At 33.1% G+C, this 17,289-nt stretch overlaps 1 protein-coding gene across 1 annotated transcript in view; it reads left to right on the top strand.

Annotated features, from left to right (window-relative positions):
• Nucleotides 1–207: 207 nt before the first annotated feature.
• LOC121411112 overlaps nt 208–17,289 on the top strand; it is a 32,752-nt gene continuing 15,670 nt past the window's right edge. The window contains 3 exon segments of the mRNA XM_041603638.1: nt 208–1,107; nt 7,521–7,584; nt 8,173–8,208. Of these exon segments, the coding sequence (XP_041459572.1) occupies nt 8,181–8,208 (28 nt within the window). The 5' untranslated portion in view covers nt 208–1,107; nt 7,521–7,584; nt 8,173–8,180.

The raw sequence follows: 17,289 nt of genomic DNA, 5'->3' as shown, positions 1-17,289 counted from the left end.
ATTGGTGTTACCATCATTCCCAGACACTGTACTGCATGTAATTAGATTAGATGTTTGTCAAGTATGTGGCCTACAGTGTGTATGGTATCTGGTCTTTCCTGTATCAAAAACTAAAACATTCATGTATACATTATAGTACAATTTATTTCATTATTTAACCAATATTCCTGATTTAAAATATGAACTGGTCGAGGGATGTGATTTGCACTTGAGTATATACCTGATAGGCCTCTATGTAAGTGATACACAAAAAAATGTAATATAGGCTTATAGTTTCCTTTCTGTCTTGGCTATTGTGCACATCTTTCTTTTATTTTCAGTTTTAGATATTAAAATTGGATTGGTAAACGAGATACATCAGTTTTTATATTTTTAAAAGTAAAGATTGTAAAATCATTTGAAGTCTCAGTTAACGTGGAATGTGGTATCATCTATTCTCCCAGTATCATAATTTTCTGAAGCCCTTTGAGTATCTGACTCAAATCCAATCAGTCTTTCCTTCTCCTCCCTCTCTCTCTTCCTTTCTCCTCCTCTCTCTTCCTCTCTCCTTGTCTTAATTTAGCTCATAATCATTGTAGATTTCAAAAGTTAATTCAATTGATTTTATCTTTTTACATGATTATTTCTTTGTAATCACAATGATTTGTTAATCATTTGCATTCTAGTCACACATATCATGATTTCTTGTGGCGTGAGTTTACGTACGGGTTTGTTTGATGAATGCAGGAGTGTAGCAGTATGTGTGTGTAATGGACATCTGTGTCTTGTGTGTATATGACAGTATACCATAGGCTTCATCCACCACGCTCTCTGACCTCATCTGCCTTTTCATTTGTTATGTGTGAACTGCATTCTCTGCACAGTACTCTCCCCACACTTCATCCTGACTTGATCCCAGCTGCATTGAGCTCAGAGATGAAATGATGATGACCTGAAAGTGAAATTGATGTATTGATTGCTAGCCTAAGCTAAGCGCAGCTAAGAAATCGGCTGAAGCTATCCTATGCACGGTAGCATGCGAGTAGTACCAGCTTCTCCCAAATATATTGCATCGCAAAACCCTCGAGCTTGGGCTTTTCAAAAGGAAGTGATTGCAGCTAGATGAAGGTATGTGTACGATCTCTTGTGTTTGGGGAAATACATTGCATTACATATGTTCTTGTAGTTGAATCCTGCGATAAGTCTCTCGTCTGGAGTTATGCAGGGCAGACATTCTTTGTTCCCATTCCTTCAGCTTAGTTGCATTCCTTTGGTATCTAATATGAATGTGTGGAAAGCAGTGGATAGATGGTAGATGTATTGTGCGAGGCGAACAGTATATCTGGTCAAAAAATTCCCAGTCGACTGCAATTATGCTTTATTGCTTCATGTATTGTAGGAAGACAGTGTGAGAGAAGAAGTCCCATATTTCCATTCAATCGGATGAAATTAATGAATATTCAGGTTTATGTCAATTATGAAGATGTTTAGAGTTAATCAAACATTTGTGTAAAGAATTATTGATCATCCCATTTCGTATTACTCATAATATTATTACCATATTTCCTTACTAATACTTGAAAATGGCTTTCATATGCTATTTATTTTGTACGGTGTGGACCATGCTAATATCTTTTTCTTGTAAAATCTATCTTCTCTTGCTCCCTGATCTGCTCTCACGCAAGGTTTCTAGATCTTCACTCATAAAGGTTGATGAGTAAAGAAATTGCCCAATACTACATAAAAAAGCTATCATTGTACTCTTATGATTATTTGGTGCGTTTGGCAGTCTCTTGAATGAAAAATCATTAAAAGTAACAAAATATATGATTCCAAACCCTCCTCCCTTTGGTCTAAACATGGAGCAATGGTCCAGGTCTTTTCTGTTTTTACTCTTTTTTTTTTGAGTGAACATAAAAAAGCAATTTTCTACAAGGCATTACTTGAGATTTTGCTGTCAAGGTGATTGCATCTTTTGGAAGCAGATACTTTTGATTTGTTTCCTTTTGTCTAGATCGAGCAAAATTGATCAACCTTTTGAGAATATGAAACCCAGTCTAAATACTCTGTGTTATCTTGTGCGGGTCCATATTTATATGGAATGTTAGGAATGGTTAATATGCAGAAATCAGAGTCACAGAGTGCAATTTGAATTGACCCCCTTCCGTTAATTTGTTATATTTTCACCACCTTTCTCTTTTTGTTTCATTTAATCATTTTATTAATATTTAGGGCCTATAAACATTGCACCTTTTCTTTATCCTATATTTTTAAAATGATTTGTCACTTTCTGATAGCCCATGTGCTTGTGATTTTTTCACTTTTACCCACCTTCCTCGTTTATTTTCTTTGTACACCATTTTCTTAGCAATATTAGCTCTATTTACTTCCGATGTATTGCATTGCATTTTACTATCGGGTACACCAGTTTTATGAGTGACTCAACACTATTTTTTATAACCCAGGAAATGGTAAAAAATGTAGCTCCTTCTGGTACTTTACACATGTACTTGTAGCAATTCACTCCATTTGGAGATATGCTCAGCAAAGTATTTTATGTGTTTAGATCACCCAAACTTCCTTTTTAGCTCTAGAAATACATGTGTTTGTGACTTTGTGTGGGGACAGTTCATCATTGTTTTATAAGACCAAGAGAATTCAGAGAGATTTTTAGGAAAGGGTGTTTCACTTTCATATATTCAAAGCATTTTAGAAAAAAATCTTATTCCAAACCTCAAATTAATTTTGTGTTGCACCTGTTAGCTTTCAGAAATTGGTTGTTGATCTACATGTATTCATATTGCATCCTGTGTGTTTCTTTTATAACTCTATTTTGTGTGTATGTGTCAAGAGATTGTGCGTGTGTATGTATTTTTGTAATTTTTTGGTCCACCTACTCCTCTGTTCCAAATTTACATTACATACATCATTTGTATCGAATGATATTGTTGATTTCTTATTTCTATCTTTATTAAATAATTATTGATTTTTTATTTTTGTCTTTATTAATTTATTGATATGATTTGGTGTATATTCTATCTATTTTGTTTTCTCTGTGTTTTTATGAGGGAAGGTGGTGGGGTTTGAAGTCAATTAAGAGAGATTATTATCATAGGCATAGCCATCCCTGCTATTTGCAGTCTAAGTAAACCTACAATTTATGTAGCCTCTTTAAAGCCTGAACTAATAAAAGGTTGCATTTATTCATCAGTTGACTGAAGTAATAGCATATTGAAATGCATCATGTGAAGATTCCAAATGTACTCGTATGAAAATAATGAATGATTCTTCAACATATCTAATGGCAATTTGTGTGAATTGAATTCAAAACAAACGATGTGTATTACAAGAAAAATATGATCTTTTGTTTTAAAAAAAAGTAACTGTTATTATCCCAGCTTACTTACTTTATTCTCATTTTGTCTCCCCTTTCTGTTTTGTTCAAACAGGTTAATATTTCACCAGTTGATCACATATATCAGTCACTAACAATATAATGCTCTAGGGAGTTAAAAATTTGTGTGCAACAAAAGAAGTTAGTGTGTGTACTAATTACTAATTTGAGTATGTGGTTCATGAATTATTTATAACATCATCCATCATCATGGTTCATTGTTCGTATGTTTTTTTTTTTGCATTTTGCCTTTCATACATGTAAGCTCTTCCATTTTATGAAATTAAAATATTTCGGGAAATTCAGGCAGATTTCAGATACCTTTTGATTTTCAAATGAATAATTTCTTAAGTAAACATATCTTTCTGTTACGAATTCATGTTTCCTTCATATCCCTACATGCACATAATTCAGCAGAATTATAAATGGTACATTATTATGAGCAATGTTCATGAAAATGCATGTTTTAATATAATGGGATTACAGTTTTGGTAGTACATGTACATAAATGCAAATGTTATCAATGAGAAGATTTAGAAAAAATGTAAATTTAATTTATGTTCATCAAAGAATGATACATTAAAAAAACTAATAGACAGAATAAGATCGTAATGAGAAGAAAATATGTATTTTTGCACACTATATACTTGAAAAAAATGCCAGGATTTCTTATCTTGGTCAAACATGAAAATTACATGAATCAGAGAAAAATGTAAATAAATTAACGTTTTGAAATATTCCTCTTTATTATTCTGATTTTCAAGTTTTTGAAAATATTCCCCTTACAATGCAAATTGATGGGAAATCTGCTTTTAGGATTACAAGTGTTCATACCCAAGCATACATGTCACACTAGAATGTAATGTTTGTAAGAATTAGGCACACACACACATAAAGGTATGCATTGTTCAGTAATAAAAAAAATATTTCATTCAAATTTTAAAAATAGCAGTTTGATGATCAAATAAAAGACTTATCCACTATACGCAATGTATACAACACGAAGCAAGTACTGGTAGCAACTAGAGTAGCAGAATTTTTGCACATTTGGTTATAGGGATAACTGAAAATGTATCAGCTCTAGCTTTTTTTTCAAGTTTGTATGAATGGGATTTACTGCTCAATCACTTCTAAATGTGATAAATTAATTTGAGTTTTATTTGAACTTGTCTTTCATTTTCGTGTTGATGGGGTTGGAGTATTTAGGGAGGGAAGGCTTTCTTCATCCCGTGTTCATGATGACAAAAATACCCATGGAGCATTGGTAGCTCATTTTGAATCCACCGTAATTACTTTAACTTATGGTGTTTGTGTTCTAAAAAAAGTTTCATAAACAATTGATCGGTAATAAGTCGCCCCCTCCCTGCATATAAACAGTAATGTCTGTCAATCAGTGTATTGCAGGTGACAGTAGACATTTACAATATTGTTTATACATGTATGTACATTGTATGGAAACTTGTTTTCTGAAATTGCATAGTTTAACTGTTTGTTTGCACTATTTGATAATTGCATGTATCATTTATACACATTTTCATGTATTGCGCAGCAAATTAAAAAAATATTGAAATCGAGAAGACAAAAAAAGAAAGAAAAGTCAACAACAAAAAACAGAAACCAAAAATAAATAAAAAAAAAGTTTCTAGGTTTGCAAACATATGTGAATATTTCTGATCGTGAGAGAAAAATCAACATGGTGTAGTTTGTTTCATACTAGAATGTTTTTTGGGGGGCACAATTTTGTTGACTAAAATTTATTTGTATATTTGAATGCAGCCATACATGTACATGTAATCTATTTATTTTCTAGAATATACTTTATTTTCACAATGGTGATTTCCTCCTTTCTTTTCATGTGCTGCTTGACTTCATCTATGTATCATCATTAATCTCTGATTGTGTTCAACAAATGTAACTTACATTAAGGTGTTACATTCAGACATACCCATTCACAGTACATGTCAATCATATCAAACCCACTACTTATTAAGTTGCAAACATGTACATGTTTTATATCCACTGCCTTTCTAACACTTGTACTTAAAAAAAACATTGTTTGGAAAATGCCTTTTCATGACTGAGCATGAGGATAATGGGGGATAATGTGAATTACACACCATTATCTTATGACCAATCATTTGATTTAGGTTGTTTAAGTTAAATGATATACATGTACAGTACAATGAATGTTATGTATTAAATATGAAGTCCTCAAATTGCAAAAATTACCAAACATTCCTGACATGCTGGGAGCCTGAAACCGATTTCAGAATTAAAACTTTACTCTAGAAAGCTGCATTGGACAAACTTTGAAACTGAGCATGCTTTAATAGGAAGGACATTCAATACACAAAACTCAACTGAAACTTCTCTGATTCTTTCCTCTTATTTTGTTTGCTCTTGCTTGTATCTGTATCACTAGTGCTTTGTTTGCCTGGTTCATATGGAGTATTTACAATACATTTGTTTTGTCCTTACATGGTTGTTTGATTATAACTCTTCATAAATCTGTAGCTTCACACAATAACCTTTGCAACGTTTTCTGCTTTCACTGTTCATTAACAGAAACAATATTGCCCCCCCCAAAAAAACACGAATATAATGCTTTGATTGAGACTGCATTCTAATTTCATAGGCGGTGTTATCTGGGATTATATTGTAGTATGACTTCCATGCTCAATACCTTAATTGGATGTATTTTACATAAATAAAAAAAATAATTTGATATATTAATTTATAACTGCCCTATTTTGTGTACCCAAAATTATGCGGGGGAAAGGAAACAAACTCGTAGGTGGAACAAAATGAACATATTATACCGCAGTCTGTGAACAGCGAAATAGTTTACTAGAAAGACATGTTTACAGACTGCAAATTTTGCAACTATATTAATCTGTACCTGTACGGAACGTGTTGCCCCTTTTCAATTTCTTGTAATCATTCACTTTACCAGGACAAACTTGATCAGAGTTTGATGTCGTTTCTAGAAAGTAAAATTTTCTGGAGGCGGTGTAAAAACATGGCTGCCATATACCAGTGGGATGCTTTTAGGTATAATGAAAGATAGAAAGCTTGGATTCCATCAGCACATCATTTCCTTTAAAGAATTTGAGTCACAAACTCTTGTTATCTAAAGCCTGGTGCACACCACACTACCCAATTGGGATCCGAAAAAAAAGGGTTGCATTGTATTATATACTGTGGCAGGTTTAAATGACAGACAGATTTTGCCTGGGCCATGTTCCAGAAAAGTTAGTATTATGGTAATATTGCCATCCATGTGGTTACTTCCATGAAATACTTGATTGCAATTAGTTGTTGGCCTGGTAGTTAAGTACTACTTACTATTGAATGGCAAAATTACTTTAAGAGAACTTCATGCCACAGGGTCCAGGTTTCCATCTCCTGGGTCCCGTAACACAAAGGTTTGCGATTGATCGCTAATTTCAAAGAATAGTTCTGATTGGTTCATAGTCAGTCTACTTAGCAAATTGCGCATGCAACAAGGATCTTGATTGGTCATTTCATTTAGCGATTAATCGCTAACCTTTGTGTTACGGCGCCCAGATGGGTGTTTCATAAAGCTGTTCGTAAAGTTATGAACGACTTTACGCACGACTGGAACATGTTCTTAGGTCATAACTCAAATACATAGGGATATCACATAGCACAAGAAGGGATCACCAGTCGGTCGTAAAGTCATTTGTATCCCATGAACAGCTTTATGAAACACCCGCCAGGACAGATTCATGGTTGGGGGTAGTGGCGCTGGGGATGTTGAAATGTAGTTCTTAGGTCACCCAACATTCACCTCAAAATATATTTGTTGATTTCTTGACAAATGTAATTTAATCATTCTGAACCCTTGTGCTTGCCAATAACCAGAGAACTTTACCCTTTTCTACCTGGCTCTATTGGATACAAGCAGACAGGTTATTTTTGTTACCATATTTGTCGAGAAGTAGACCCCTCCATGTACATGTATGTATCATTTGTATATTTAACATTTTCTTTGCACTCTTGGAACTTGCATGCCTAATCATAGATCTGAAAAATTGTACATAACTTTATTGCTATTAACCAAGCACATGCAGAGCTTATTTTCCAGACCATTTATGCTCCAAGTTATGTATTCTTTTGATTTCAGAAGTCTTCCCTTCATATTAGGTGATGGATCCCACTTGTGAAATCTCAAGAATTAATTTTCACAGGTACAAAGAAATTCAGCACAATTAAACATCACATTTATATACTGCCATCCTGCTTATAGATTTTAGATAATCCTCAAAATTAGTGTAACAAAGTAGCAGTACGGCTATATCAATCACCTTTATCTACAAGGCTTTTTTCTATGTCGAAACTACATTGTAAAATCTATGATGCTTTTAAAATCAAAGTTGTACATTTATTTTCCTATGAATGTATTAAAGGCCCGTCTATTTTCTAACCCGCTGGTCAAATTTGGTTAAAGTCTAGTCTGAAATTTAATGATTAATTAAATGCTTGAAAACAAATTAAGGTGAGGAAAATACAAATTTAATGGTTTTATGGTTAGCAATTTGCTTTTATATACAATGTAGTTCAGAAGTCTGGAATTTACACCTTTTTACATTAAAAACAGCAACAAAATGAAGTAGTTCTTAGCAGTACCATTGGACCAACCATACTGCATTTCATTCATTTTCTTTGAATTACACAATGAAAGCTAGCAATTATCTGTAATAAGGCATGTTTATTTCTTGCATAAATGACTACTTCTTGATTATTTGTTCTGGAATGAACTGATTTTTGAATTGCAGATGGTGGAATGAGCTCCATTTTAATGGATACGAGAGGTAATCATTCATCTTGTGTCATGACTTGCTCCCTAGTTATATATATATTTTTTCTTTGCCATGGAGCAGGCCCGTAGCCAGGGTCTCCAATTAGGGGGTTCAATCCCTTTTTTCTCTTCTCCATTTCTTCCCATTTTTTCTTGCTTAAGAAAATTTTAGGGGGTTTGATTGAATCGCTGAACCCCCCTGGCTACGGGCTTGTGAAGTTGTCACTCAAACTCAATTCTCTCCTCATTGAACATTTGGATCTGTGGATATTTTTTAGAACTTGAGATGCCAAAAAGAGATATAGTTTTTTATAAACTACGGGATGGTCATGTGATATGGTTTTGGGGGTTTACTGACATAATCTTAGCACTACCGAACTGTGTTAGCATGTGCAAAATGAGTTTCAATGTTGTGTGTTTTGCATCCCGTAGCTTCGGCATGTTTAAAAAAAGAACTCATTCAGTATAGGCAAGTCGTTTCTGCTATGGTTTGTGTACTACTAACTAACGTGTATGATGACAGATGTGAACTTATGCACGAATGCCTCTTAGTCTATCAATTAACCCCAAGGCCTCAAACTCAAGTGTAATACACAAGCATTTGTCATATGAAGCTTTACCTTGGTATAATGATCATGTATGGCTCATGTACCTGCAACTGATGACGTGCTGACGCAAATGGTGCTTCACACCCATCCAATTACAAAAGTACCTGTAAATTAGAAGTATTTGTTCAGGCTTTGGAATATCCAATAATAATGTGCATTCGTACCTGCCTGAAAAGCTAAAGATGTGCATTCTTCTCGCCTTGCTTTTAATACATCAATATTGTAAATTGCTTTCACACTGCAATTTCAAAAGGTTCCTACCAATTTGTTTATGCTTTCAGGGAATTACTTTGATATTGGCTGAATAAGTGGTATCTTTTGATCAGGGTAGAATTCCAAATGAGAAAATACCAGGTATTTCTTATGAGATGGATGTGAAAGCACATATGACTTGTTTACCATGCAAATGTCACTGTTCACAAGATCTAACTAGTTATGACATCTTATTTGAGGAGTCTTCTTTCCTATCACATTCAAAATGTGTGACCTTTAATATGTTTCAGTAACTTCTCACTTGTTTCCATTGATGCTGTCAGATGGTATTATTGAGCATGCTATATAGTAAAAACAAAGTGAAGTACAAGTTCACATGTGATTCATCTCAAGTTAAATGAAATATTCCACCTTGGGCAAAATCAAATTTATGTGGTGCTTTCAATCATGCAGTGCATTCATTCATTGACAAGTACAGAGAAATACTTAGAATTCAACACATTCATTGGCCCCTAGCTGGTAATTGGATAGTTGACCGTCTTATTAATGCATATGTACAGTTTATGTACAAAACCACAGCCATCTATAGGTGAATTTCATGAAAATTTGATCTAGATATTGCACATTAAAAAAATAGATAAAGAGTAATTATTAGTTGCATGATATTTTAAAATCTAATTAAGTCATTTCTGTTTTATAAACACTGCGTGTAGAGAATACAAAAGATCTTCTTTCATATTCAATTTCTGTACATGTTTTCATTCAATTCCACCCCATTGCACTTGTGTGTCATTTCTATCTATTATTTTCTGAAAATTAGCTACCCTGTCTTTTCTGTGTATCAGTGTTGTGTAATTAATAAGCAATTAACTCCCAAGGGATCAAATATTTGCCTTTCTTTCTTTTCTTTACGTAGATCTGCAAACATTTAACATGATTAATGTACTCCTGTTTTGGTTTTAAGTTTACATGGTTTGGATAATTTCCATTTTTCTGTTTACATATAAAAAAGGATATTTTTTAATGATAATGTGTAAATTTCTCAGTTATAATTTTAAAAAGGAAAATTGAGAAGAAAGTTGTAATATGATTAAAGGTGTGAAGTCCCTCTTTTGTGATATTTTGACCATTTCAACCTCTCGGCTATTAACTACACATAAAAAATATTGCATCCCTTTACTACTTTAATCATTGGCATCAAGACAATTTAATCACCTTATTTTTATTCCATGGACATAGTATTATGAACACACATACCTTGATATGCTTTTTTTCAAGTGCTTTGTAAACTGATATGGTTATAAAACAAAGACATAGAGAAAAACATGACAAAGGTTTTAGAAATGTTGCCTTTAGTCCCTTCAGGAAGTAATTTGATCCACCTTTAAAAAAAAGATTCAGTTCTGCATACATGTACATGAAAATTGGTCTGCAACTTCCTCATGTACACAGTACACAGAAATGTACACAGTATCAGTGAAGTACATCAATGACATGATAATAAGTTGGTTGTCCTGTATTTTTCTTCTTCTCAAAGAGGCGTTGATCTTGGCTCCATAATTAAATATCTTTGAAAAAAGTACTAAATGGCAATGGCCTATCAAGATAATTGTTGCATGTGCCTTTAAAAAATCAAAATAAATGAACAGGAACTACTTTTATCAACGGGCCTAGTTGTGGATTTTTTTCCCCATTAGTTGAATTGTTGTGACCTTCCTGTTTGTAAAACTTAGTTGATTTTTATATTTTCAGTTTTCAACGTATTTCAAATTTTTCTTATTTTTATTCCTGCTCTGGGACTGTTTTAATGGTTTCCTTTATCCTTGTTTTGTTTCTCCTGTCTTCATGGGATAAAATCAAAACACGGGCAGATTTCATAGAAAAATATAACAGTAATCTATGTATTTTCCTTTGTAAGGTATATTCTTGGAGCATTTTTTATTGTTAGCCCCTTAGAAGATGACAGCAGATCAAATCCATTATGTAATAATAGTTGTCCCATGCTATCTAATTGCTAAATACAATATTTTTTTCTTTCTCTCTCCCTCTCTCTTATCCAGTTCTTTCTCTATTTTGCTTTGATATGAATCATTCAGTTCTATATTCCATCATTCCTTCTCTTTTGTTTATTATTTTTTGTTACTTGAGGGTAAACAAATTTGAACAAATTATTTTGGAAGGGAACAACTGCCATTTGATTGAAAAGTAATTACAAATGCATTTCCAATATTTATTAAATTTCCTTGAATTAACTTCTCTACATAAGACTCTTGACTTTATCACTTCAAACAATAATTATCTTCTACTTACATGTGTGAGGGTGATGTCCATCATATTTATCACAAAGACCAATGCACACTCTACAAAGTATGACAATTATGGTTCAAACAACTTTATATTCTGTAATCAGTGTTTTCATATATCACAAACTGCTTTCATTGCCGTATCTGTGTAAAATAGTGTTTTTCCCCCTAATATCAGCATTGAATTTTCTGTAGTGTACGCCTTTATGTATTCACTCTCACTTTCATTGTAATTTTACTAACAGATGCTAAAATAATGCATGATTTAAGTTTTTTTTGTGTAAGGTCCATGCATTATCTTACATAATACTTTGCATGACATTATTTTTAACACAGAATAGTATATACCTCAAAACTGTAGAACTTGATAAATTTTGGTTCACAGTTTATTCAGAATCATGTTGAGGATATCAGTATTGTGTTCTTGGTTTAGGAACTGTCAAATGTGCTACTAGCCAACCTTTGAAGGAAACAAAAATAGTATTCATCCCCATCCCAATAAAATTAAATCAGTGATATGAACTGAAGTTCGCTCAGTAGTTTGAAGAAAAGAATAGAACTATTTTTTTTGCGCAGAAATATATTAGCAAAATTCAAGATTCATTATGTAGTATTTTTTGGTAGATTGTAAGCTTTCGTTAAGTTTCAACTTTACTGGATCCTTTTCCCAGATTGATGGTTTTTGATAAGGTTATGAAAGCCCAAACTTTTACTATGAACACAAGATACATTTGGTAATGTTTTTATATCCTTTTCTTTTCTATCAGTATGTTTAGCAACATGAAATCAAGCCAGCTTGTAAGTGTCCTTTCTCTTTACCTACTCGTTACAAGAATCTTTTTATTTAGACCTATTTGTTTTCAGGTTTTATTCTGTTCATTTTGGTGCTTTAATCCATTGTATGTCTGTTTGTTGAACTTGAGAGCATTTATATTAGTAGCAAATTAAGAAGGAAAAAAAAACATCCAAAAGGGGTGTTCAATCCAAATAAAAAAAAACACTTAGAAAGAGTTTGTCTTAACTTGTTTGTGTTAAACCTGTATGTGCATGTTTTGTTTATGTCCATCTACCTGGCAGTTTGATATTTTCAAGGTCTAGTACATCACACTGAAAAGTTGAATGAAATAAATAGAGAAAATCAAGCAGGTATAGCACCGAAAAATTGTCATGATCCAAGTTGGATGTAAAATGATTTAAGTTTTTTACTTATTTTCAAACATTTGAATGTGCTGAGAATGAAACAAACTACAGTTGTATATGTTTGAATTTAATGATCTACATTTCAAGCAAACCATTTTTCATCTAATAATATAAAATCTGGTGGAACATCAACCACTATCAAGAGTTTCTATGAAAGTTATGAAAATTGATATTTCAAATAATGAGATTTAAAAAGAAATAGTGTGTGTGACATTTTTTGATGTGCATAACTGTTTTGTGAAAACAAATGAAACTTAAACATGTACGTATTTTACATCCAATTTCAATTAATTTTCCAGTGCTTTGTTTGCTTGATATTTCTCTACCTATTATCAACTTGTTGGGTTCTACTTGACCTTTAATTTTCACTCTTTAAGAGATGAATCTTGCATGTAAAAACATTTACATGAACATAAGCAATATATGCACAACTGATTTCTGTTTCACTTTCTGCTTGTTCATGCTTTATATTGCTTTGCATTTTCACCTAATTGCAGTATAAACTCAGTAATGGTAGGAGAGGGAGTTGGATGGCCAAAAATTGTGTAAAGGTCACTTGCAGCGAAATGTAATATTGTTCATTAGAGCAACTCCTTTTCATACCACCAGCAGATAGTTCATACATTCTGTTTGCATTGCATGTCGATAATTAGAATACATTGTTAAAAAATTATAGGCAATTAAATCATTAAATCATATCAAGATTCATTTTTAAAAATACTTATAGAAAAAAATATGGAAGTTGTGAAAAAAAAATTGGTTGAAAAGGGGAAAGTAAGGATTTTTTTTCATTTGTTCTATCTAAAAAGTTTGCAATTCAATGCACTACGTTTATTATTGAAGTATTTCATTTCCACAAATGATCACCCCTGATGTGTCATAATGAGTTTGCCGAGTTGGTATAAAATATTTGGTTTACTAGTGTTTCAGCAGTGGGGTTGGTTCAAGGGTTGGAGGGAATACATGTAGGTTAAGGTGCTTGGATGTATTTTCTCCCTTTTCCCCAAAAAATTATGTATTTATTGATTCTAATTTGATTTATTTATTCTTTCATTTTGTTGGGTGGTTGATTGGGTCATTGATTTAGTTGAATTACTTTAAAAGATTTATGGTGCGTGGATGGTTGCTGAATTTTTTTTTATAGTTTGGATTGTGTTAAGAATTTTCATTATGAATTTTTTGTCTCACCTGCAAAGCAGAGCGATACTATAGGTGCTGCTTTACTGATGACAGCAGCGACGTCAACATCAAATCTTAACCTTAGGTTAAGGTTTTGAAATGACATAACTTAGAAAGTATATATGGACCTTTCTCATGATGCTTAAACATAAGGGTAATAAAATATTACTGAACATCCTGCCTTGGTCTTAGGTTACATGACTGAGGTCAAAGGTCATATAGGTAATCAGGGTCAATGAACTTAGACCATTTGGGGGGAATCAATATCAATTTTTTTTCTAAGGTTAATTTTTGAAATGTCATAACTCAGAAAGTATTTGGACCTAGTTCATGAAACTTACACATCAGGATAATGAAGTATTACTGAACATCCTTCCTGAATTTCAGGTCACATTACCAAGGTCAAAGGTCATTTAGGGTCAATGAACTTTGGGCATATTTGGAGTATTTGTTGAATTTCCATTGTAACTTTAAAATTTTCATGGAGCTAGTTCATAAAACTAAATTTGAGTAATCAAGTATTATTGAACATCCTGTGCAAGTTTCAGGTCACATGACCAAGATTAAAGGTCATTAAAGGTCAAGAACTTTGGCGATGTTGGGGGTATTTGTTGAATTTCCATCATAACTTTCAAAGTTTATGGATCTAGGTCATAAAACTTAAAAACATAAAGAGTAATCAAGTATCACTGAACATCCTGTGCAAGTTTGAGGTCACATGACCAAGGTCAAAGGTCATTTACGTTCAGTGAACTTTGGTTATTTACGGTCAATGAACTTTGGTCATGTTGGGGTTATTTGTTGATTTGGCATCGTAACTTTAAACTTAAAAGTTTATGGATCTAGTTCATAAGGGTAATCAAGTATAGGTGATTGTTTTGCACACATCTTAGATCACATGATCATGGTCAAAAGTCATTTTGGGTCATTATTATCATATTAATGTTTTTTTTGTGAATAATTGTTCAATAGCTGTTTTCAAAGTCAGCACTACCGCTATATCGAATTGCGTAATGCAGGCAAGACTGCTAGAGGCGTTCCCCCCTTTTTTTTTGGGTGGGGTTGGATTTTGAGTTGATACATTTTATGGGTTGGTAATTAAGTATAAATAAAGTACTATGTACAGTAGATGATGTTTTACCCATCAGGGTGGTGTCATGCAAAGTATTGGTTAATTACGAATGGATATGTAAACCAACACTCAAACTGTAAGGGAGATGGCACAACATTTGCTCTGGCGACAGTTGCTCCGGGCTTTATTTCGTTAAGATATTGGGTTAGCGCTGCAGTACGGTTTTACATGTATGTAGGTGTAGGGTTAGGTTTGGGATAAGGTTTAGTATTAAATCGAGGGTTGAAGTTGGTCATTCCATTAAGGTGCGGAATTTGAAGCGGAGCAATTGTCGCCGGAGCAAGTGTTATGGAACCGTCAAGGATCAACCAAGCAACTCATGTGACACAGAAGGTAGAGAACAGAGATTTGGGTACTCATTTTTATATTTGAAGATGTCAATGCACATAGATACGCTGAAGATATGAAAAGGTGTGAATAAAGCTATAGAAATGGAGTGTGTATTAATGAACTTGACATTTTCATTTTGACCAGGGATTTAAGGGGGGGGGGTGGTATCATTTGATATTAAAAAAGGACCCTTTCTGCACTCAATTCCCATGTGTTTGTGGTTTCAATATGTCACAAGCATGGGAACATTTTGTACTGGAAATAACACACAATTCTTTACCTTTAGTAATAACTTGTTAATGGTATCCAAACACCATTCTCAAATGTATTCAGTATATACATAAGGGCTCATATACGCAAAGCTGGCTTTTTATGAAGTGAAGATTTTGATCAATTCAAAAATTTATTGAGCAATCTGCTTTCCTGTATTGAAAATTCAAATTAGACAAATATTCTCTCTCTCTTTTATTACCGGACATTGTTTTTTTTTTTATTATGTAATTATAGTAAAAAGATACATATTGTATCGTCTGTTTTAATAACATGGGCCTGGTAGTATGTATGTGTATGCATGCCATTTCCAAGTTAAGGCTGGGTTGTTAATAGCAAGCACCTACTACCAAGATTTTCACTTCCATCTATACATATATGTAACTGGTGTTTCATAACAATAGAAATATATTCCTAATTACCAATCATGTATAATCACATATAATTATGTTAGGACAGCATATCGGCACATATCTGCTTTTAATCTTTACACTGTAGTAGATTCTACTTAGTCTGTCCTAACTGATCTGTCTCTTGTTTGTGATTGAGTTTTGGGGCTCCTTGGCATGCTTTGAATGTTGCATGAAAATAAAAACATCCCTCGGCTGAAATCCCCTATAATTATTCTACAGTTGCCATTATTGGAAGCTACTGCTGGGGACATGTTGTGGAGATGCCAACCAAACAACCTTTACCATCATGAAATCAGGCCTCATTCACCACCGACTTGTTGCACACATTTGCCTTTTCGAGCATGTTTGTCACATTTACTGTTCTTTCAATGTACCCTTGTTAGTTACTTTACCACTTTTTCATTTATTTTTATTTTTGGTTTTGTTGTTGAATGGGCTGGATACATACAATGGCTGTAGAATTCCTACAAGTAAATGTTGACATAAAGTGATAAATTCCCATGCAGTGGCACTGTGGCAGTGAATATCTTGGGGAACATGTATAAAGTAATGACTAATTTAAATATAATGTAAACATTGCAAAATGTGGAATAATTTGAAAAGATTATTGTAATTTATATGCTACATAGGATTGCAATTTACGATTTATTTGTTACGTTTCTATGATATGTAGGAAAGAGAAACTTGACACTTTGACATATATCTAAATGTTGGTGGGGTACACAGATGGGTAAACGAAAGGTGATAAATTCTTATTACTTAGCCTTTCTTTTTTGAAAATTTATTTCAGCCATAAATTTTTGCAGTTGCGTCTGCTGAGATTATAGTGTACTCCATTTTAAGCATTTTCATGTACATAACATATCCTTTTTAACAGGCGTCTTTTCAAGATGCACATTGTCAAGTGCGATTGGTCAGACATTCTTTGAATGTATTTCTTGTACTCAATTTTTACAGATGAAATGATTTCTCCAAACCCAATGATTTGAAGAAAAAAACCTTGAACATACAAACATGTGTTTATGAATTTATTACAATCACAACCAAAGCATCTGTTTCTCTTTAAAGCTTGGACGTTAAATGCGAGCTTTTATTGTTCATTCATTCACTTTATGTACATGAATGAATTTTTTTGTATGATCAGTAAGATTTCTATAAATTTCTATGTTAAGCCTCTCTTGCATTTATTGGCAATGTATATTTGGATTCCAAGTTGATCGAAAGTGGCTTGTGTAGATCATCATGTTAATTCCAAAACTAACATAAATTAACCCATCACCATATAATTACACTAACAGCTCGTGGAATATGATATTCATACAATTGGTACTTGCTTGTTTCAATACTCTTTATCTGTGAGTCATTATTTTGTGTGTGTGTGTGTGTGCATCATCCTTTACTTATAGGTATATTTCTATTGCAACAGGTATCGAGTTGAGTTCACTA

Source organism: Lytechinus variegatus, chromosome 3 (genome assembly GCF_018143015.1).
Source record: "Lytechinus variegatus isolate NC3 chromosome 3, Lvar_3.0, whole genome shotgun sequence".
NCBI classification, from domain to species: domain Eukaryota; kingdom Metazoa; phylum Echinodermata; class Echinoidea; order Temnopleuroida; family Toxopneustidae; genus Lytechinus; species Lytechinus variegatus.
This window is presented reverse-complemented; position numbering and strand designations above follow the sequence as displayed.